At 37.3% G+C, this 22,578-nt stretch overlaps 7 protein-coding genes across 16 annotated transcripts in view; all 7 read right to left on the reverse strand.

Annotated features, from left to right (window-relative positions):
- The window catches only part of LOC149618200 (uncharacterized), a 53,088-nt gene that overhangs the window by 8,816 nt on the left and 21,694 nt on the right, over nt 1-22,578 (reverse strand). For 3 of the 10 annotated variants that reach the window (XM_089855349.1, XM_089855350.1, XM_089855351.1), the window contains 4 exons: nt 18,848-19,790; nt 18,390-18,575; nt 17,688-18,224; nt 16,527-17,619 (listed from right to left, as the gene is read on the reverse strand). The exons of 5 other annotated variants lie outside the window; for them this stretch is intronic. In XM_089855349.1, the coding sequence (XP_089711475.1) occupies nt 16,813-17,619; nt 17,688-18,224; nt 18,390-18,575; nt 18,848-19,747 (2,430 nt within the window). In that variant the 5' untranslated portion in view covers nt 19,748-19,790 and the 3' untranslated portion in view covers nt 16,527-16,812. Of the gene's footprint in view, nt 1-16,526; nt 17,620-17,687; nt 18,225-18,389; nt 18,576-18,847; nt 19,791-19,953; nt 20,692-20,753; nt 21,297-21,392; nt 22,442-22,578 lie in introns of those variants that run through there. 2 more of the 10 variants (XM_089855354.1, XM_089855356.1) reach the window with 2 other exon arrangements.
- On the reverse strand, nt 160-2,774 carry LOC149618202 (uncharacterized). The gene is made up of 2 exons (XM_089855388.1): nt 1,301-2,774; nt 160-1,043 (listed from the first exon to the last, which is right to left on the reverse strand). Exons 1-2 carry the CDS (start codon nt 2,470-2,472, stop codon nt 293-295), a joined length of 1,923 nt encoding a protein of 640 aa, XP_089711514.1. The 5' UTR covers nt 2,473-2,774; the 3' UTR covers nt 160-292.
- Nucleotides 2,900-5,057, reverse strand: LOC149618203 (uncharacterized). The gene is made up of 3 exons (XM_089855387.1): nt 4,421-5,057; nt 3,672-4,354; nt 2,900-3,571 (listed from the first exon to the last, which is right to left on the reverse strand). The coding sequence occupies exons 1-3, from the start codon at nt 5,055-5,057 to the stop codon at nt 2,957-2,959; spliced, it is 1,935 nt and encodes a 644-aa protein (XP_089711513.1). The 3' UTR covers nt 2,900-2,956.
- Nucleotides 5,189-6,684, reverse strand: LOC149618204 (uncharacterized). Its single transcript, XM_089855394.1, has 2 exons — nt 5,737-6,684; nt 5,189-5,674 (listed from the first exon to the last, which is right to left on the reverse strand). The coding sequence occupies exons 1-2, from the start codon at nt 6,682-6,684 to the stop codon at nt 5,324-5,326; spliced, it is 1,299 nt and encodes a 432-aa protein (XP_089711520.1). The 3' UTR covers nt 5,189-5,323.
- LOC149618205 (uncharacterized) lies at nt 6,903-9,079 on the reverse strand. Its single transcript, XM_089855386.1, has 3 exons — nt 8,018-9,079; nt 7,708-7,948; nt 6,903-7,597 (listed from the first exon to the last, which is right to left on the reverse strand). Exons 1-3 carry the CDS (start codon nt 9,077-9,079, stop codon nt 6,930-6,932), a joined length of 1,971 nt encoding a protein of 656 aa, XP_089711512.1. The 3' UTR covers nt 6,903-6,929.
- On the reverse strand, nt 9,057-12,351 carry LOC149618206 (uncharacterized). Its single transcript, XM_089855389.1, has 5 exons — nt 11,750-12,351; nt 10,999-11,640; nt 10,751-10,935; nt 10,398-10,693; nt 9,057-10,187 (listed from the first exon to the last, which is right to left on the reverse strand). The coding sequence occupies exons 1-5, from the start codon at nt 12,063-12,065 to the stop codon at nt 9,821-9,823; spliced, it is 1,806 nt and encodes a 601-aa protein (XP_089711515.1). The 5' UTR covers nt 12,066-12,351; the 3' UTR covers nt 9,057-9,820.
- Nucleotides 12,387-16,413, reverse strand: LOC149618207 (uncharacterized). The gene is made up of 4 exons (XM_089855381.1): nt 14,786-16,413; nt 14,106-14,323; nt 13,378-13,819; nt 12,387-13,289 (listed from the first exon to the last, which is right to left on the reverse strand). The coding sequence occupies exons 1-4, from the start codon at nt 15,717-15,719 to the stop codon at nt 12,715-12,717; spliced, it is 2,169 nt and encodes a 722-aa protein (XP_089711507.1). The 5' UTR covers nt 15,720-16,413; the 3' UTR covers nt 12,387-12,714.

The raw sequence follows: 22,578 nt of genomic DNA on the forward strand, positions 1-22,578 counted from the left end.
AAATGCGAAGACAATATTTTCTTGGAGGTTATATGGCTTTTGGGGTTAAAGGTCAACTTAACTCTACAAATTAAGCGGTTTAAAAATCATTGATGAATTCTTTTAAAAACAAACTATCAATAAAAATACAATTGATTTCATTTCCAAGAAAAACCACAATTATCTTAATTTGTTTTATGTCTAATAAGAAATACTTTACATTATTTTAACTAATTAAAATTAGCCCTAAAAAGTAAAAATAATTAAACTACGCTTTGAACCGTTAACTAAATTATTTATCATGAAGATATATTTAAAATGTGTTGCCGTATGTTGCTGTTTGCGTTTCTAAATTGGGGGAATATATCCCCTGAGTATTGCCGGTGACGTAGGCGTTGAAAGACGTTGAAGGTGTTTGAAAATTAACTCGAGTATCGTTTGTATGATCTTTTTTGCGATGTACAACTTGATGTCTTCGCAAACTTGACTTATTTTTGAAGGACGAAGTACATTCGTCGCATTTAAAAGGTTTTTCCGTGTCACCTTCTGTAGATAATTGCGATTTGCGATATCTTACAGTCGCAGTCGATGTTTCTTCATGTTCACGCGATTTTAAATGTTGATCCAAATGTTCCTGCGATCCGAACAACTTGCCGCAAACATCGCATTTGCAAGGATTGTCAACGGAGTGTTCGACTTTATGATCATCTAGTTGTTTTCGCAACCTAAAGGGGGCGCCGCATTCGTCGCACGAGTACAACATCTCCCCCGTATGTTTATGCTTCTTATGAAAATTAAGGTGACCCAATTGCCTGAAAGCCGAATTGCATTGATCGCACTTGAAAGGCCGGGCATTCGAATGAACATTTTTATGTGCAACCAAGTGATTTCCTAATCTGAATGATTTGCCGCAAATATCGCATTGATGTGGTTTTTCTCCAGTGTGAATTCTTTCGTGTAATGTTAATTGGGTTTTTAAATTGCAGGAATAACTGCAGTTATTGCATTTAAATGGTTTCTCTCCGGTATGTGTACGTTCGTGGATTTTCAAGTGTGCCGATGAGCTAAGTAAGGTTGTACTTTTATGAGAATTTAAAATGTAAGTAAAAAATGTGCAATATGTGTTTTCGGGACAATTTTAACACGAGTTCAATTTTATGAAAAAAATTCTAGAATTGCCTTCACATGGCAGTTCTAAAATTCGATTTCGTCAAAATTCATTATTCAATACACACAATGATGTAATCATAGGGCGAGCAAGCAAGATGCGGCAATTGCACCGAAAATATTGCCACATTTTATATTTACGATTCTCTAATACCTGCAGGGTAATCCGCAAGTATTACACCGGTATTTCTTGACATGATGTACTTCTCTTCTGTGTTTGGAGTATTCGGCGGACGTGTAATATACGAGGTCACATTTGACACATCTCCAACTTTGCCTTCGACCTTTGTGAACTTCGTACTTGTGTTTTGTTAACTCCGTTTCGGATTTAAAAACCATATTGCATGATTTGCATTTCCCAGTGAATTCCGTGGCCCCACCGGAAGTACTTGGATCTCGATGACGTTTAATATGCGATAAATGATGAGCCAATTGCCGACTTTCCCAGCCGCATTCCGAACACAAGTACAATTTTTCACCAGTGTGTATTAATTTATGTGTTCGTAAGTGCGCCCTGGTTTTGAATTTCATATCGCATTGGTCACAAGAATGAGGTCGTTCGTTGCTGTGAGTTCTTTCGTGTATTTTTAGCGAGTGTTTTGTTTTGCAGCAATATCCACAATACGCGCATTGATACGGTTTTTCATTCGAATGCGTCATCTGGTGCGTTTTAAGGTTGCTTTTGCTACTGAACGCCCTGTGACATTCGTCACACTCGAAGGGTTTAATTCCTTTGTGAACGTTATTTTCGTGTTCTCGTAAAGTACGTTTAAGTTTGAAACTCGAATCGCATTCGTTACATTTAAAAGGTCTTTCATGCAATTGCGATTTGGAAACGTCTTTACTCTTTTTAATTTTTGCGATTTTCTTCGGGGTATCTTCCTTGTCGGCTTCACTTTCTGATGACGTGGGTGACAAGACCGGGTCATCCGGTTCACCTGAACTACTGCTGCGTTCATCCACATCCAGTTGTCTAATTCTTCGAATTGGTTTATTTCTTGATGGGGGAGATGTTGGTTCATCAACCAATGATGTTCCACTATCTGATGACGATTCATTCTGATTGGTTAAAGATTTTAAAGTTCTCGCTTTGGAAATGGTTGCCTTTCGAGTTGTTTTTCGATTGCCTTGTTTCTTCGTGACTTCATCGTTAACAACATTTTGTCGCGTTTCATGATCATCTTCATTTTTTTCAGTCGCAATTAATGTTTGGGCGTATTCGCACTTGTGTCGAATTATTTTAAAAAAATCGGTTCCAAGCTCGTCATAAACGCTAAGCGGTAAAATAGTAAATCCCGAATCTTGTAATTCGAACAAACCACGCATTTTGAAGCAATTATTATCAAAAAGTTAACCGAAGACTAAGTACTTTAACTGTAATTAAAAATATTAAATAAACGCTGAAATAAATCATGAAATCCAATCCGATTTGAAACAGGGTGGTTTAGATAATTCGAGACGATCCAGCCTCATTATTATCTGAACCACTCTGCGATATTTTAAGCTTAATTCTTAATTAAAATTTAACATTTATAATTGAGAGTTATCCTCGCAACGGGTTGAGTTGGGAATTAGGGTTGTTGATAAGGGGGAAGTACAACCAGTTGCGATAGATCAACACGAGTCCCGGGGTTGGGGAATACTCGCGGATTAATACTAATTTCAAAGGATAACACCCAATTTCAGCCTCCCAGTCGCAGGATTACAGGAGTTCGCCACGCTCCCAGCTTAATCAATGGGTTTCGCATTAAAATTAACTACAATAGACTTTTAATCACTTTACAATTAATAAAAAATCAACTATACAATATTAATTATCGTGCAGATAATTTTGAAAATTGTTTATGTTAAAATGTGTCGCATTTTGCAAAGCGTCTAAATTGGGATTATAGACCGATATCCCTTGGTTAGCGTAAGTCCCTGGAGCCGTATCTACACCTAAAACGTTCATAAAACCAGTTGGCGAAGTTTCTGTTGCGAAAATTTGCGATTCAGCCGCGTTTGGTTGCGACGGATCGGGCCTAATTTCGTTGGTTTCGCGATGCACGAGATCGTGACGTCTCCAACTGGCTTTCGTTCTGAATGTCGAAGGACACCGATCGCATTTAAAAGGTCTTTCGTCGATGTGCGATAATTCGTGTTGTTTTAAATAGGAATGTTGGGCGAATGACGCGTCGCAGGAATTGCATTTAAAGGGCTTTGGTTTTAAAGTTAATGCGGGTTCAGTTTCGTTGGGATGTAGATTGGATTTGTGTTTATCTAATTCGCGTTTTAACTTGAATGAAACACCGCATTCTTCGCAGGAATATAAAGGTTTCTTGGTATGAGTTTGTTTATGTAGTTGCAAATGCGCGAATTGCCGAAATGTTGAACTGCATTGATCGCATTTAAATGGACGTACGCCAAGATGAATGTTATTGTGGATCTTAAATAGAAACACATAATAATTAATTACATACAGGGTGTTTCAAGATGGGTATTAGTCCTTTTTGGAACACCTTGCATAATTATTTGTTTTCACGTACCTTCAAATGATTTTTGAGTCTAAATGCTTTCCCGCAGGTATCGCATTGATACGGCTTCTCACCAGTGTGTAACCGTTCGTGTTGTGTTAATTGCGATTTTAAATTGCAGGCGTAATCGCACAGAGTGCATTTAAAAGGCTTTTCGCCTGTATGTGTTCTCAAATGTACTTTTAAAACGGCCATACACGCGCAAGACAAACCGCATATCTCGCACTGTAAACTCTTCTTACGGTGAACCGTGGTACGATGTTTCTGATACTCGGCCACAGTTTGAAAAACCGTGTCGCATTCGTTGCAACGATAAGTGCGATTCCCGCCTTGATGTTCGCGATACTTGTGCGATTCCAGCACGTTTAGTTTTTTGAATATTTTTCCGCAAATATCGCATCCTAATTTATACGAACTTTTGTGTAATGTTAAATGTTTTAAATGGTGCGCTAATTGCCGGCTCTTCTTGCCACACGTTGAACATAAGTACGACTTTTCACCAGTGTGAATTAGAAGATGATTGGTTAAATGGTGTTTTAAACGAAATTTCATATCGCAGTGTTCGCAAGAAAATGGTCTTTCGTTAGTATGACTTCTTTCGTGAAGTTTAAGCGATGTTTTAGTTTTGCAACAGTAACCGCAGAAAACGCATTGAAATCGCAATCGCTTTTCACCTTTTTTCCTCGAACTTGAACCTGTCGCAAATTAATTTAAACACGCGTGTAATTAAAGTAAAGTAAATGCTAATGCGAAGCGATTACCTTGTTTGAATTGCGAATCACTGGAGTCTTTGTGTACAGTTTTCTCGTGCTTCAACAGTGATTTCTTATCTTTAAAACTGGTTTCGCATTCTTGGCATTTATACGTCTCATCAGACGGTGATTCGTGCAATTTTTGGTGCTTTGTCAATTTGAATTCCTTCGAAAATGTTTCATCACATTCGTCACATGTATATTTTAATTTCTTCGCGGCAGTAATTGGACTGTAATCAGAATCAGCTTCAGTTTCAGAATTCTGTTCTTCATCTACGTTTTGCTCCCCCGATTCGCAATCCGATCGCAAATTCCGTGATTCCTCTTCATCACTGTTGCCTTCGAATTGCGGCGAAAGTTGCCTCGAAGATTTTCGTGTTCTCTTTCTTGATTTGTCAATATCAGTTAAGGTACTAACACCAGGTTCTTCCTGATTGGCTGAGTTTAACGAGGCATTTTTTCTACCCTTTCGTTTTGATTTTTTATGCAAAGATTGAGGTGCAATATTCGCAAATTGAGTTTCATTTACGTTATAAGTATACGCGCATTTGTGATGAATAACTTTAAAGAATTCCGTGTTAAGTTCGTCATAAACGCTTAGTGGCAATATTGCCAATTCTTCATCGGCAAGAACGAGTCCACGCATTTTTATTTCGCAGTCTATAGGACCAAATTATTGCAGTTTACTGGAAATACAAAAAATATTTATTTCAATTTCGGCTCCATTCGAAAAATAACAAAAAAGCAAACGAAAGAAAAACGAAAAACACAAAGCGGTAATATTTGACAAATTGAATTTTTAAACAAATAAGCAATAAAAAAACCAAAAATTAAGAAGGATTTCTTGTACAAGAATTTTACATCATTTCTTGCTACACATTAACGAATTGAAATAAAATGTAATAAATGTTATCATTGGTGCGCGAATTGTTGAAAAGCGTTCATATAAGTTTTGCCGTCATTGTCAATTGTATCTTCTTGAATTTGCGTCTTGTCCGCAGTTGGACTGTCAGCTTTGTCTTCAGTCTCATGATCAATTCCAGACGTAGTGGCAATATCTTGCTGCAATTTTTCACGATGTTGAGTGTCCCGATGTATTTTTAAATCGCCAATACGGCCCAATTTTAACCCGCAAATCGTGCAAGTGAATTCGTGTCCATTCTTTTTATGCCTGACACATTCTGATGGTTTACTAAATTCAACGTCGCATTTTACGCAATTCAACTTATGCGACTTGTCACCATGTTCCAAAAACAGGTGATCCTAAAAGAAAACGGCATTCGAATTTATATCTACAAAATCGCAAATCAATAATTGCGAAATACCTTCAAAGCCAAATGCGATTTGAACTTCAAACCACACGTGCATTTCCTTTCGTGGCTCTTGACGTGCCTTAGATGATGCGACAATTGCCTGCTTCTGTGTCCGCACTTGGGACATAAGTAGGCCTTTTCCCCGGTATGCGTCTTGACGTGATTATTCAAATGATGTTTTTTCCTAAATCTTCTATCGCAAATTTCACACGAAAACATGTTTTCGTTCGTGTGAATTTTCTCGTGAACTCTTAAGGAATCGTGGAGACGAAATGGTTTTCCGCAATACGAGCAGACGTAAGGTTTTTCGCCACTATGAATCCTTTGGTGCAGTCTCAAAGAGGTCCTATCGCGAAAAGCGGCTTGGCAGTGTTCGCACTTGAAAGGTTTAATACCATCATGCGTATATTGGTGGGCGATTAAAGAAGGTCGGAGTTTGGTAGTGAATTCGCATCGTCTACACTTGAAAGGTTTTTCTACTTTATGATGATATCGTAAGTGTTGAATGAAGATATTTTCGGTTGGAAATATTTTGTGACATTTGTCACACGTTTGTGGTTTCAACAATGTTGCTCTAGAACGGAAAGTTTCATACTTTCGAAGACGACCAGCAGGTACTTTTTTGGGGGATAAACGTTTGTTGACAGACTTGTTGCGATTTATTTTTGGCGATAAAAGATTATTGACAATTGCAGTTGACTTGTTGCGATTTATTTTTGGCGATAAAACTTCGTTGCCATTATCAGATTGGTTGATTTCAAGGTCGGTGTTAATACTGAGATTGATTTTGCTACTATCAATGTTGAGATTGTTCATGTTATCGTTGTTCGTGGCAAGAGAAGCAATTTTAATTGCATTTACAGTTTTGCGCTTTCTCGTATAATCCCTTCTCTTCGACGATTGTTGAACACTATTTTCGACAACGTTTTCGTTGCCGCGACATTCCGAAAGTTCTTCCATTTGTTCTTCGAAATTCCGTACACGTATTAAGATTATCGGGTGGCAATATTGCCAATTATTTACTCAATTTCCGTATATATTAATTGCCGATGATTGTTAATCTGAAATTAGAAGAAAAGAAGAATAATTTGAATAAAGTTTATTGAAGGATTTACGTAAACAATATTTGAGTTGGAATATTTTTGAAAATAACTATATTAAGATATCGACTTCAGGAATTGTCTTATACAGAAATGTTATTATTATTATTTAGAAACAAAATGATGAAACATATTTAAGTAATTAATCCGCGCATCGTCAACATTCTGCGCGTATTCAATTTCGTTTGGTATCAAAACTTCTTCAGTTGCCGAATTGGATGCGATTTGCGCTTGGTGATCGTGATGTTTCAAATGTTGTTCTAATTGTTCTTCAGCCCCGAAAAACTTCCCGCAAGTTTCGCATTTGAAAGGATTCTCGATTGAATGTTCAAGTTTGTGATTAACCAATTCCTTTTTCAATCTAAATGCGGCGCTGCATTCGTCGCAAGAGTACATCATTTCGCCCGTGTGTTTATGCTTCTTATGAAACGCCAAATGTCCAATTTGTTTAAATGCAGAACTGCATTGATCGCATTTGAACGGTCTCACATTCAGGTGAATATTTTTATGTACCTCCAAGTGATTTTTCAGTCTAAATGCCTTTCCGCACGTATCGCATTGATACGGCTTTTCGCCAGTGTGAATTCTTTCGTGTTGAGTTAATTGCGATTTTAAATTGCCGGAGTAATCGCAGGATTTGCATTTATACGGTCGTTCGCCAGTATGAGTTCGCGAATGGATTTTAAAGTGCGCGTTCGAGCTGCATTGCAAACCGCATGTCGGACATTTTAACTTCTTTGCTTTTAGGGTTAGCGCTTGCTGCTGAGCTGAATCTGTGAAATAAGTAAAAGGCTCGTTCGCATTTATTGTGAAATGAACGGGTGTCGGTAAATAATTTTGAAACCAAGTCTTGTTCCCATTTAATGTTGGTAAATTAACTTACCAATTTCTTTCGGTTGTCGCAACTTTGATTTTAAATCTGGTTTTTCCATCGCGTGTTTCAACTCGTGCGCTTTTACTTCGGAGTAATATCGCAATTTTGTTCCGCATATATCGCAAATAAATTTCTTTTTGTGAATTTCTTTTTGATGTTTGTCGCATTCGGAGGGTGTCGCGAAGACTGTGGAACATTCAACGCATTCAACTGTTTGTGACGTATCGCCGTGTTCGATAAATAAGTGATCCTACCAGAAAAGGTGTCAGTTCATAGTAACAGAGATTTGCGAATTGAACTCCTCCGCGATAAGACTTACCTTCAATTCAATCTGGGTTTTGAATTTCAAATCGCAAGTTTCGCATTTTTTATCGTGGCATTTCATGTGTCTTATATGATGGGCGACTTGCCGGCTTTCGTGTCCGCATTCCGAACATAAATACGACTTCTCCCCGGTATGAATTTTGCGATGATTTGACAGATGATGTCGCAATCTGAAGGTTTTATCGCAAATGTCGCATGAAAACGGTTTCTCTTTGGTATGAATTCGTTCGTGAAGTTGAAGCGTCGATTTCTTTTTAAATCGTTGCCCGCAATAAGAGCATACATATGGTTTGTCACCGCTATGCGATCGTTGGTGAAGTCTCAAGTTAGTCTTAGTTCGGTAAAAATTCTGACAAACGTCGCATTTGTACGGTTTAAGTCCTTTGTGAATTAATTCGTGGTCGTTTAAAGTTTTTTTCATTTTAAAAGTGGCATTGCAGTCTTTACATTTAAACGGGCGTTCTTCCCAATGACGCAAGTTCCGGTGACGTGTCAACAGTTTTTGCGTGCGAAACGATTGGTCGCACTTATCGCAACGAAATTCTAAAACGGGCTCGGGATCGGGCGCCTCATCACTGGCGCTATCTTCTTGGCTTTCACTGTCTAATTCCAAAACAGGCGGGTTCAATTCGAAATCTAAGTTGTTGACGGAATTAGCTCCACTCGCCGTTGGACTCGGAAGGCTGTCGTCTGATTGGTCGGTGTTTTCAACATCGGAATTATCGCAACTGTCAACGGTTGTTGGTAAGGCCTCGCTTACACTTTTCCTAGCTTTGGGTTTCGGTACAGTTTTAGCAATTTTGACTGGACGATTTTTAGCAGCGGTCGCTTTGCGTTTAGGACGTTTTTTAACCGCAATCGGTGATGGTTCGCTGTCAAGGCTAATGTTTTCTATATCGCTTGCCGAATCGCGAACATCTTCTCGCTCGGTTTTACAAAAAGTGTTCGCGTATTCGCACTTGTGACGAATAATTTTGAAAAAATCAGTTCCAATTTCGTCATAAACGCTAAGAGGTAGAATATTAGACGAAAACTCTGACTCCAAAAAAGCCCTCATCTTTATTATCAATTTCTAGGTTTTTAGACTAGAACTTAAACTTCTGAAAGTAAAATTGACAATGTTAAACGCAATAACACCAAAGTAATTACATTTCATTCTCAAAACCACGAAACAAATAAGTTCTTAAGGAAATCCATAGAGATGTAGGGTAAAACCATACATAACACGGGATGGTTCAGATACCTCGATATCTGAACCACTCTGTATTACTTTCGCAGGTTTTATCGTACATCTGCAATTAAAATAGATTGTTAATTAAAATTAAACATTTATAATTGAGAGTTATCCACGCAACGGATTGAGTTGGGAATTAGGGTTGTTGTTAAGGGGGAAGTACAACCAGTTGCGATAGATCAACACGAGTCCCGGGGTTGAGGAATACTCGCGGATTAATACTAATTTCAAAGGATAACACCCAATTTCAGCCTCCCAGTCGCAGGATTACAGGAGTGCGCCAAGCTCCCAGCTTAATTAATGGGTCTCGCATTAAATTAACTTAAAAAGATTAAAATATTTGTCGTTGCATTATATTAAATAATTCTTATTGCAAGTTGAAAATTTTTAATCAGGAAAACTTAATAATTAATTGTAAGTAAACAAAAAGATGTTTAGGAAAAAAAAAGGAAAAGGTTTAAAGAATTCATCTTAAGATTTTTTTAACGAAAATTTGAATTACTTCGTTCAAATTAACAAATAATTAACAGAAATTAACTCTCTGTACAATTTAGTACATTAATATTATTTTCCATAATCTATATGGAGTACCATTGTGGTACCATCGTACTCCGTACTGTTCTGTCTAATATCTTCTGTAGTTTGGTAAGTCTGGAAGGAACCGTCAACAGTAAACATTTGATATTCAGTAGGATAATTGGACGTTGTCGCGTCATCAATGGGATGTTGCTCATTTTTATGTTTCACTAAATTAACTTTCGATCTAAAATTCGTGTCGCAAATGTCACAGGCGTAAGGTTTTTCTTTGGTGTGAGTTTGCATGTGTTGTTGCAACGCAGCGGGTCTTCGGAAGGTACCGTCGCAAAGCTCGCATTTGAAAGGACGCGCGTCAATATGCGTTAAGATATGTTGGGCCAAATGGTTTTTTATCCTGTCGCAAAATAAAATTGCGATGGTAATGAGATTAAATGAAAGTTTGAAATCATAATGCGATTAAATAGCTGCGAATGTAATTAATACTGCTGCAATGCGATTAAAATAAATTACAAGTAAGATACGTTGGGTCAATCGTTTTTCGTGATCGCAATGCGATAAAAATACATTACAATCGCACTGAAATGTTTGTTAATTTTGGTCAAACCTGAATTTTTTTCCACATGTTTCGCATTCGAATGGCTTTTCGCCCGTATGGATCCTTTCATGTTGTATGCAAGCCGTTTTTAACTTGGCTGAGTAATCGCAATATTTGCACTTGTACGGTTTTTCCCCCGAATGATTCATTTTGTGAAGTTTCAAAGCAGTTATTGACTTGCATCTCAAGCCGCATTCCTCGCATTGAAATTTATTTTCCGTATGAGCAATGACGTGTTTCTTATACTTTGATTTAGTATAGAATGTTAATGGACATTCGGGACATTGTAATATCGTGTTCGTACCCTAAAAGAAGATAAATTAAAAGTGAATCGCTGACGTCTGGTAATTAAGGTAAATTACCTCGTGAATGTCCATGACGTGGTCGTTTAAGGCGGCACGATATCTAAAGGTAATTCCGCATTTATCGCATTTAAAGACAGTAGGCGGTTCTTTCGACTTTGGTTCGTGGGTTTTTAAATGGAACATGTGTTGAGCGTGTCGTTTCGTGGCAATACCGCAAATGTTGCATAAAAATGGTTTTTCTCCTATTTAAAATTGCCATCAACGGTTAATTAACGGTTAAACTAATGCGAACGCAACTGTCTAACCTGTATGAACCATCGTATGTTGTTTTAAATGATGACTTAACTTAAACCTCATGGGGCATTTTTCGCAAGCGTAGGGTCTTTCGTCGCTATGTTTCGCCTCGTGGGTTTTTAGCGCCGTGCCGTTGCTGAATGTATCGCCGCAAGTCGTGCATTGATACGGTCTCTCCCCCGTATGCGTTCTAACATGTCTCTTCAAATTACTGGCGTTTAGGAATCGCAAATCGCATATGTCGCATTTAAAAGGTTTAATTCCCGAATGAGTTTTTTCGTGAGTTCTTAACGTGGCCTTCAAGGGAAAACTCCAATCGCATTGCGAACATTTGAATCGTTTCTCTTCGGGGACGTGATATCTTTTGTGTTGTCGCAAACTGCGTCTCGTTTTGAATGACTTGTCGCAAACGTCGCAATCGTAACTAGTCAGTTTTTCTCGCTTTGATCTCGGTTTGAATTTTTCTAAAAGCATTTTTGAAATCCAGACAGGGTCTTTGGGATCATCCGGATCTTTGTCTTCCGATTCGGAAGATGTTGAGGAATCGGGTAATTGTGGGGAGTCAACTCGGGTTGACGAATTGGATTCTTCAGCCGCTTCGATTATCGTCGGCGGTGGGTTAGGTTTAATTTTTTTCGTAACGGGTGAAGTCCCTTAATTAAATTTGTTTGAATGTTGCGATTTAGTATTTAAAAATGTTTTGAAATTGCCAGGGACGAGCAATTGTCCCTGGCAATTTCAAATTTCAACATTTTTAATTACCAAACGAGGTGGTGGTTTTTGTCACTTTGACAATATGCGGATTTGTAGTTTTTCCCGTCGCAGTTTCCGTTTGCGATAATGTAACATTTTTCTTTGTCAACTGTGGTGTGTTCGACACATCGTTTCCCGGCTCGGTTAGTACAACCTCGCATAATTCCCCAATCTCACTGTCTAAGAAATCTGAATCTACTTGTGTGTACTGATCGCTTTTTGAACCAAGGTTCAAATGGCAACGACATTTGCAACAAGAGTCGTTGATATCTTCGTAGGCACTTATTGGTAAAACGGCATAATCCTCTTCCCAAAATCGACACATTTTGAACTTGAACGTTTGTTTAACTTAGGAACGATTGCGAGAACAAGTCACGTGGTAATCGACATCATACATTCATTTTGAACTGATCTGAACTCTGTGAAGGAAATATGTTACGTGTATTTCGAAGAAACAGAAATGATATTACATTGCAGTTTTGTTAAAGTTTATGATAAAAGAATTGCGCTTGAGGAAATTTCAACTACTAAGAATATTAAAGTAGTAATTGAGATTTCCTCAATCGTAATTAAATTTATAATTAGGTTAAGTTAACTAATTAAAGAAATAAATTTGGAGTCGAACTAATTGACCAAACTGAAACGGTTGAAATTAAATCATTGAAATGTTAATAAAAGACAAAATCATAATGAAGATTTAACAAGTTGATTTGAAAGTAATTAGTAACGAAAATGAGTGTTTTCATTAACTACAATTAACCAATAAGAATTTACCAATTAAACACAAAATTTCAACAAAAATTTATACAATTTTAAATAAGTGTTCAGTAAGTAATTATTTAGAAGAAATGTCATTTCACGCGTAGTAACTAGAATTTACAAAGAACAGTTTAATGGTTATTTCCCAGAAATTTTTTTATAATAATAGTTAATATATTGCATCGTTAACATCGGGTATCAACTTCCAATTATTACTAAGCAATGCAAAACGTAACATCGCTTAAACAATCTACATCTATTTTTATGTCTTGAATAGATAAAATTTCTCGACACTTATTCGTATGTTTAACCAAATCCCTTTTAGATCTGTAAGCCGATGGACAACGAGCGCACTTGAACGGTTTTACATCGGAATGAATTCGCGTATGAAGTCGCAAAGCGTCGGTTCGCCTAAAAGTCATGTCGCATTTCTCGCATTTAAAAGGTCTCTCGTCAGTATGCGTCAAAACGTGATTTTTCAACTTTTGTTTAACTCTAAAGGCCTTATCGCAGGTGTCGCATTTAAAGGGACGTTCACCAGTATGAACTCGCTCGTGATTCGTAACGGAAGTCTTCATAACGGACGCGTAATCGCAAAATTTGCATTTAAACGGTTTTTCGCCAGTATGCGACTTTAAATGAAAGTTTAACCAGGTTTTCGAACCGCCTTCCGCATTGCAAAACTCGCATTTAAATTTCTGATTGTCGTGGCTTTTAACGTGTTTATTGTAGATTGATTTCGAGTAGAATTTTTTTGGGCAATGGGGACACGTTAAGATCGACTGTACACCTTAATTTGCGAATACAAAAAAAAAAACATAATTATAAAATAATACACGAGAGGAACTATACTAACGGTTAAAATACGAAACAAATACCTTGATGAGTATTGGTAAGGTGGTCTTTCAATTGCTGTAAGTGTTTATAAGTAATATTGCAAACGTGACATTGATAATCATTCATAAAATCATATCCTTGCTCGTGCAGCTTCACGTGGGCCGACAGATTTTCGGATCGCGAAAAACCTTTACCGCACATAAGGCAAACGAAAGGTCGCATATTGGTATGTTTCAAACGATGCCGTTTCAAGTGTTGGTAGAATTTGAAACTAGATTCACAAGAATCGCATTTAAAAGGCCGTTCGTCGCTATGCGTTTTTTCGTGGGCCTGCAACGTTGTCTTGCTGAGGCAACAAAAACCGCAAACATCGCATTGAAAAGATTTTTGGCCCGAATGATTTTTCTTGTGACGTAAATAACCGCTAAGTGTTTGTAATGTCGCGTCGCATAATGAACATTTGTACTCCTTCGAATCGTTAAGCTACAATTTACAATTTTATTTTTAATTGAATAAAGATTTGTTCTAACCATCGCAAAAGGTCGACAATAAAAGACCCGAGTTTTTTAACTATGAAGGGATGTGTCTACACTAATGTGTTTATAGGTGGGCCCCTTTACAAATTACAATGCAAAGAGGGGTAGTGGCTAGCCCCTATGCCACAGCTACAAACTATTGCCGTTAAGCTCGGAAAGTTTTGATGGACTACGGAGAAGAACGAGGCGACCTTTGTTGCCGACCCCTCAATGCGTATTACAACTATTTATACCTTTGTATCTTTATGACTAGATTCGGTGTGTTGATTTAAAACCAACTCCGATGTAAAACACGCGGCGCAAACTTGGCATTTAAAATAAACTTCATGCGTTCGTTGGTGAATCTCCAGTTCTTCGTCTCCACTGAAAGACTGTTCGCATTGGCCACAAGGGAAATTCGAGGTTCTTTTATGTTTTTTACGAGTTTTTGGTTTTCTTTTAGCTTCATCACCTGATTTAAAATTATTATCGTCTATTCAAATGTTCATGCACCTTATTGAAGGCTTAAGCGAACTAAGAATTTTTTCTTATTAGATCAGGTAAACTACAGTCGCTAAGCCTCGTGAATAAAGGTGCATTTTCAGGGTTCGGAAGAAATTTTAATATATTGAAAATACCTGACTTTTCCAGCTTATCCCTGACCAAATTTTGACACCAATATCCCTGACCATTTTAAGTATGTGTTTACCAGAGTCCACTTCATGGTAACACCTGGGCCCATTGCTCGAAGCAATCATGGTTTGACATACCAAACGAAATCCCTGACCCTTTCCCATTTCCCAAATCCCTAAATTATCCAGGTTTCGTACGAACCCTGATTTTTCGAGGGGGTAGATACACTGAATAAAAAAAACCGATTTCTGGTGTAAATACCCCCTCGATTGTAATGTCATACTTTCAGTTACTATCATACTTATAATATCTTTCTTGGTGTCACTAGATCCATCACTTTTTCCTGAACGAATAAAAACCACAGTTGGTTTTAGGCTAACGCCGGTCTTTCTTTTTTTCTTAACGACTCTACTTTGATCCGTTGAATCAACTGGTGCCAGAAACTTAGTATCTGGTGAATCAACTTGTCCGAGAAACGTACCAGTTTCCGGTTTTGCGATAAACGTAGTTCCGGGTGGATCACTTGTTGCGAGAAACGTACCAGTTTCCGGCTTTGCGATAAGCGTAGTTCCGGGTGGATCACGTGTTGCGATAAACGTACCAGTTTCCGGCTTTGCGATAAGCGTAGTTCCGGGTGGATCACCTGATGCTATAAACGTAGTTTCATGTTGATCACCTGATGCGATAAACGCAGTTGCAGGTGGATCAGCTGATGCGATAAACGTAGTTTCGGGTTGATCAGCTATTGCGATAAACGTAGTTTCATGTTGATCAGATGATGCGATAAACGTAGTCGAAGGTGGATCAACTGATGCGATAAACGTACTTGCAGGTGGATCAACTGGTGCAAGAACGGTAGTTTCGGGTGAATCAAATAGTGCTATCTCACTAGGATCTATTTCCCCTGGTTCTAGGTTTGTCTCAGCTCCGCTATTAGGTTTAGCCAAGAAAACTATATTGGGCCTTTTTGTTGCCTCCTGGGCGGATGATTTCTCATTGCCGCTACTTGCAATTGCCGGTGGTGTTTGTCCCGTGTCATTTATGACAGTATAAGTCCCTTCTTGGTCAGATTCGTTCAGCACCAATCTCCGTAATGCTTCCAAGTTTAACTGTTGATCTACTAAATCCAAATAAGTATCGATTTTCGGAGTAACATGGCATCGACATTTGCAACACGTGTCTTCGTAAACACTAATAGGTAGAACGGCGTAGTCTTCTTCCCCAAATCGACACATTTTCAATAAGTTCAAGAGAAGGTAAGTTCAAAAGTATCTTAGCAGTGTTTATGTACAGAAAACGTTAGGTACATTAAGTAAATTTTACATATCACATCGTTGCAATTTAAAGAATTGTGGTAGAAATTTCAACAAATTTTTTTTGACTACAGGTAAAGGTATTCAATCAAACAGTCTTTCTAATGAACAGGTAACTGATGATTACTGTGAAGGAAAAATGATTTTAAAGCAAAGATAACCTTTAACCCCATTATTTTTTATTTTGTACAACTAAAAAATATCAACACTCGAGTATCTATTCTAAAAGAAACAGCAACAACTAACGTCGTTTATTACATTCAATACTGATATTAATTAATTTTGAGTGTAATAAACCACAATTAGTGCTAACTAAACTCGGCGCGATTTGAATAAATATTAGGCCTAGTGTATTTTTAATTTGATTGCAAAATTTTGCAACCAGTGTTAATGTAAATGAAAATCTTATCACGTATGTTCAAATCGCGCAGAGTAAAATATATTTGTTTGTTTGGGATTTGAGAACCATCCTGATCACGAGATGTTAAAACAACTCGTAAATAATCCAATTATAATAAAATATATTTAATTTAAATTAAATTAAATTAAAATTTAGACAGGATAATACCCAAATCCTGCCTCCCAGTTGCAGGATTACAGGAGTGCGCCACGCTCCCAGCAAGAACAAACCACAATTAATGTACTTAACCAAGTTAATTAATGTACTTACCGATTTAATTATAAATTAAACTTTATTACTTAATTAAATAAATAAATTACTAATTAATATACGGAGATAAAGTTATTTTTAATCAACTTTTGATAGTACCCGTTTATTATAATATTATTTATCATTAAAGTTAATTAGATAGTTAATAAGTAGAAAAAAGTAGGGGAAAAAACAGAGCTAATTAGCAAAGAGACTAATTAGTGTTAAGAGAAATAACGTTGGTTGATTTGTAAGCCATATTTACACGTAATTACTTATATACACGTCATATTCTTTGGGCTAATATTGAAAAATTCCGGGTAAGTGCGAACGGGGCTTGACTACGAAAAAATTATTATTTTTTTTTTAGTTATTGGCGTAATATAAATGTGGAAATTGTCGAAACGAACTAGCAGTAGGTGTAGTAGGCCAAGCCGAGGGTGTATTAGCGGTATTAGTAGGTGTACCCTGTGACGCGTTACTACTCAAATTCGGATTAGGGACCACGTCGCGTACGAAACATTGAAAATTGCTTAAAAAAGTCGGATTAGTTTGCGATTCCGAATTCGCATTATTGTCAGTTTGATTCGATTCGTTATCGAGGCTTTGCATTTGGTTCGAATCGCAACCGCTACTGGTGGTAGTGGTGGTGATCGGGGCGGCAGCAGCAGCGGTAATTGTTTCAGTTGGTGCTCGAGTCTGCGCAGTTTTACCTTTTTCCTTCTTTTTCAAATGTCCTAACTGATGTCTTTTCAAATTTGCCTTAATTCTAAAGGCCGAAGGACATTCGTCGCATTGAAAAGGTTTATCAACGCTATGCGATTTTTGATGTTGTGTTAAATGCGATAATTGTCTGAATAACTTTTCGCAAATTTCGCATTTGAATGATTTGGGAGCGTCATCGTGCGATTTCATATGTTGTTTTAAGTTTTCTCTGCGAAGGAATATGCTACCGCAAATATCGCATTTATAGGGGTCATCAGTTAAGTGTAAAATTTTATGTTTTTCTAGCTCTTTTTTTAAACGGAAGCTGGTGTCGCATTCGTCGCACGAAAATGGTTTTTCCAATGTATGCGTTTCAAAATGAAGTTTCAACGCCGCCACACGACGAAATGTGGCGTCGCATTGTTCGCATTTAAATGGACGTGCGTCAAAATGAACCACAATGTGTTGCTTCACACAAAATAAAACATTAATTTCATTTTAGTATAAATGATTTCACATAAATTAGATTTAATTACCTTTAAATGAGTTTTAAGTCTAAAACTCTTGCCGCAAATTTCGCAAGAAAACGGCTTTTCACCAGTATGAATTCTTTCGTGTTGTTCAGTCGCCGTTCGCAAATTTGAGGAATAATCGCAAAATTGGCATTTAAAGGGCTTAACCCCAGTATGAGTCATTTTGTGTATTTCAAGCGAGGCGTTGGAACGGCTTTGCAATCCGCAAACTTCGCATTGAAATGGCAATACTTTTTCGTGACTTTCGCAATGTTTCTTATAAGCAGTTTTCGATTGAAATTTCATGGAACAAACGGGACAGGTCAATATGGTTTTGACTTGGTCCGAATGAAGGTCCATGATGTGGTCATCAAGTAATTGCTGTCGACAAAATGTCATACCGCATTTATCACATTTTAAATTTCTGTTTGGCGGTTTGCCATTATTCGCAGGATCATCGTGCGATTTAACATGGTTATTGTGTTGCCACATACGTCGACTTCGGTGACCACAAGTGGCGCATAAGAAGGGTTTATCGTCATTATGTACTTGTTCGTGTTGCTTTAATGAAAATGTTTAAATGATTTCAATATTTCCATTTAACTTAATCGCGATTAAGTTTTACTGGTTTCAGAATAGAGTCATTACATTGTAACTCAGCTAAGGGTCAAGGGCTTAAGAAACCAATAAAATATTTAGGTTGCGATAAGGTTTAAAATGTTCTACCTTCAATTGATATTTGTTGCTAAATGTTTTATCGCATTGTGAACAATTAACTGGTGTTGATAAAATGTATTTTTGCGATTTATCGTGTCTTTTAAGATGTTTTTTATGTTGCCATATAAGTCGACTTTTATGACCGCAAGTGGCGCATATAAATGGTTTTTCACCGGAATGAAGCCCCTCGTGTTGCTTAATTCAAATTGAAATAGTTAATTTAATTTAAAAGTAACTCCTTAACTACAATAACTATAAGAACGACATAACATAAATGCAACGCAAAATTTTACTGGCTTCCATAGGCCTTGCGCCAAAATTGTGCAATAAACATATTTGGTAAGCATCACGGTCAGATTAAAGTGTAACTGTACGCGCCTAATTTTAAACCTTGTATTGAAACCAGTAAAAAAATTAAGGGTTGCATAAATGGCAATTAAATTATGTAATTAAAAATAATTGCGAACCTTTAGATGATGTCGTAGCTTAAATTTCTTGCCGCATTGTTCACAACCGTAAGGTCGTTCATCGGTATGTATTCTTTTATGAAATTTAAGTGTCGCATTGCGATCAGTGCGAAAATCGCAATGCTCGCAACTAAATGGTTTGACCCCGGAGTGTTTTCTTTCGTGTATTCTTAAACTGTCGCTACTTGCGAAGCTCGAATCGCATTGCTCGCATTTATAAGGTTTAGGAACTTTATGCTTGTATTCGTGTTTTCGCAAAATGTATTTTTCTTTAAAAGACGCGTCGCATTGCGAACATTTGAATGGTCTCTCTTCCGAATGAGATATGGCGTGTTTTTTTAACTGGTCCGCTTTGGCAAAAGCTTTCCCGCAATGCGCGCACTTGTATTTCTTCTTTGTGTCCGGTGACGCACTCGCGTCATCATCACCGCCATCGTCATCAGATTCACCTTCACCTTCGCTAACTGAATCTTTACTTTTACTACGTGTCGAGTTTGAACTTTCATCATCATCATCATCATCGAGTCTGGGTTCTTCATCAAACGTTTCTGAATCCTCCGATGACGAGTTTGAATTTTCATCTTGGTTATCTTCATCAATGTTTTCAACAGCTTCTGACGTATCTTCCTCGGTTTGTTTTTTAGGGGGCTTGCTCTTAATTCGCGATTTTCGCAATCGTAATACTTTCGATCCATTGTCCTCAACATCTCTTTCCTCATCAACATCCTGTTGCTGTTGTTCGCATGTCAACTTCTGAAATTCTTCAGCGAGTATGTCAGGATCGACTTGAGTGGCTTGACTCTTGGACAATTTAAATCTGGTGACACTGTCGTCGTAAACGCTAAGTGGCAAAACAGTATACAATTCCTCGAACAATTTTTTGCTAGAAGTTGGTCTCATCTTGAGGGTTTTATTTTAGAAAGGGTTGCGAATGCGAAAGTAGCTGTCAAGAAAAAAAGCTAGTATAGAAAAACATCTTCACCCTAATTAAAGAACTCGAGAACTAATTCTAATAAAATTCACTTATTTTGCAACCTTGAAAGGGGGTCATCGTCGTAAAGGAATCAATTAGATATAAGCCTAAACTAAGACTGCAATCGCAATAATTGTAGGTGTATATTAGATTTATTTAATTAAAACAAATTAGTCACGAGTAAAACATTAAAATTATCAGTCATAATCAGTGAAGTGATAATAGACCCGTAAATAATTTCGCAATAGATCAGTTACTGTTTGCGATTATTTCCCCTCCCCCTCCCAATGAATTGCGAATTCGCAAAATAAAAAAATTAGATCTACATATTAAAATAGACATGTGGAAAAGCGCTAGTTGAGGGCCAGCTTAAATTAGGGTCCCTAATTTGTGCACTTGCTAAATTAGTCAAATGTTGATTTTGATTCTGAGTTTGCACATTTTGCTCGCGAACAAAACTCGAAAAATTATTAAGAAAATTAGGATTATCAACAACGCGGCTAGAATCATGTTGTTCAATATCGAAATCATTCGGTTGCTGTTGTGGTTGTGTTTGTTGGTTTAAAACATTTTCTTGTTGAATATTATTAGAGTTGTTGCTCTTCTTTCGCAAATTATTGCTGTATTGCAACGCGTTTCGTTTCGAGGCGGTTCGCGAATATTTCGAAGTTGAGGCGGCGGCAATTTCGTCGCAATTATGACGTTCAAGTTCCTTCTTTGATTTGAAATTCCGTTGGCAAATTTCGCAAGTTATTTTCTTAACTCCGGTATGTGTTTCCATGTGAAGTTTAAGCGCGGTTATTCTTCGAAATGTCGCGTTGCATTGTTCGCATTTAAATGGACGAGCGTCAAAATGAATCACAACATGTTGCTAATTTAAATTGAATATATATATTAACTTCATTTATTATTTCCTAATTAATAATTAATTACCTTTAAATGAGTTTTAAGTCTAAACGCTTTCCCACAAGTTTCGCACGAAAACGGCTTTTCGCCTGTATGAATTCTTTCGTGTTGCTTAATTGCCGTTTTCAAAATTGCGGAATAATCGCAAAAACTACATTTGAAAGGCTTTTCGCCAGTATGTATCATTTTGTGAATTTTTAAAGAGGCATTGCTTTGAGCTTGCAATCCACAAACCTCGCATTGATAGGGCAAGACCCTATTGTGACCGGCGCAATGTTTGGTATAGGCGGGACGGGATTGAAATTGCAACGAACAGATATTGCAAGTTAAGATAGTCTTTATTTCTTCGGCGTGAATATCGGCAATATGATCGTTTAGCAATTGCGGTCTTTTAAAAGTCATTCCGCATTTATCGCATTTACATTTTTGTTCATTTTGATTTTGCGTTATATCGAACGAGCCATCTTTGTGCAATTTCACGTGTTCATTGTGTTGACCGAGTCGACGGCTTTTATGACCGCAAATTGCGCACAAAAATGGCTTCTCACCAGTGTGAAGTAACTCGTGTTGCTGCGAAAAATAAATTTAATAAAATATATACAATTATTTATTTATTAACTTATGGTTTCCAATTAAAAATATTCGACACTAATTGAAAATAATTACTTTCAAATGATGTCGTAATTTGAACTTCATATCACATTGATCGCAAGAATAGGGCCTTTCATCGCTGTGTATTTTTTTGTGAGTAATTAGGGCCGAACTACAATCGGATCGAAAACTACACGAATCGCATGCGAATGGTTTTTCCCCGGCGTGTTTTCTGCGATGAACGGTTAAACTTCCACTGTAGGCGAAAGCTGCGTCGCAAAGTTCGCATTTGAAAGGTTTGATTCCTTTGTGTTTGCGTTCGTGGCATCGTAAAATTGTTTTGCTTTTAAAACAAGCGTCGCATTCGGTGCATTTAAACGGTCTGTCCCCGGAATGAAAAATAGAGTGCTTCTTCAATTGGTGCTCATCCGAGAATGATTTTGAGCATTGATCGCATGCGAATTTCAATTTGGTTCGCGTATTTGCGATCGCGTTTGACGCGTCCCAATCTGAATCATCGTCATCGTCGCTTACTTCGGTTGAGTGACTCGAATCCACTTTATTATTATTATTATTTTGGCAATTGTCTTCATCCGGTGATGAAATATTGTCATTGTCATCTTGCAGCGGCAAATCAGGATGACTTCCAGTATCATCATCATCATCACTATCATCAGTCGGTGGTGATTTTAGTTTCGCCCGTGATCGCAAGTTCTTTTTCAATGGCTTCTTTTTCGCAACTCTGATTTTGCGAATGCCCCTTGATTTTCCAGTTGCGATACTTTCATTACGTACATTTTGCGATTTATGGTTGTTGTTAGTTCTTCGTTTAACATTTGTGCTTTCCGCATTTTCATCAACTTCCTGATTGCCAAGTTGCAATATTGCGGGTACTCCGTTGTCTAATTGGTTTACATTTAACTTCGCAAGTTCATCAGCCAGTATATCAGGGTCAACTTGCGTAGTTTGACATTTTGACAACTTAAACCTCGTGATACTGTCATCGTAAACGCTGATTGGTAATATTGAGTATTCTTCATATACGTCATCATTCATCGTTGATAAGTACTTGAAATTACTTAATCCTCACGAGATTGTATTTATTTTAAAATTTAGATTCTGGGCTGTGAAGAAAAACTATGATATAGTACTTAGCATATTTAATTAAAATTATTTTTAATCATAATCAGTACATACTAGATTTTCAGTTTACTAATTAAGGGCTTTCATAATTATATAGGCTTAAATTTTTAATTACTTC

This window comes from Phalangium opilio, unplaced genomic scaffold, assembly GCF_054372755.1.
Source record: "Phalangium opilio isolate 3A_F unplaced genomic scaffold, DU_Popi_V2 ptg000209l_1, whole genome shotgun sequence".
Classification (NCBI taxonomy): domain Eukaryota; kingdom Metazoa; phylum Arthropoda; class Arachnida; order Opiliones; family Phalangiidae; genus Phalangium; species Phalangium opilio.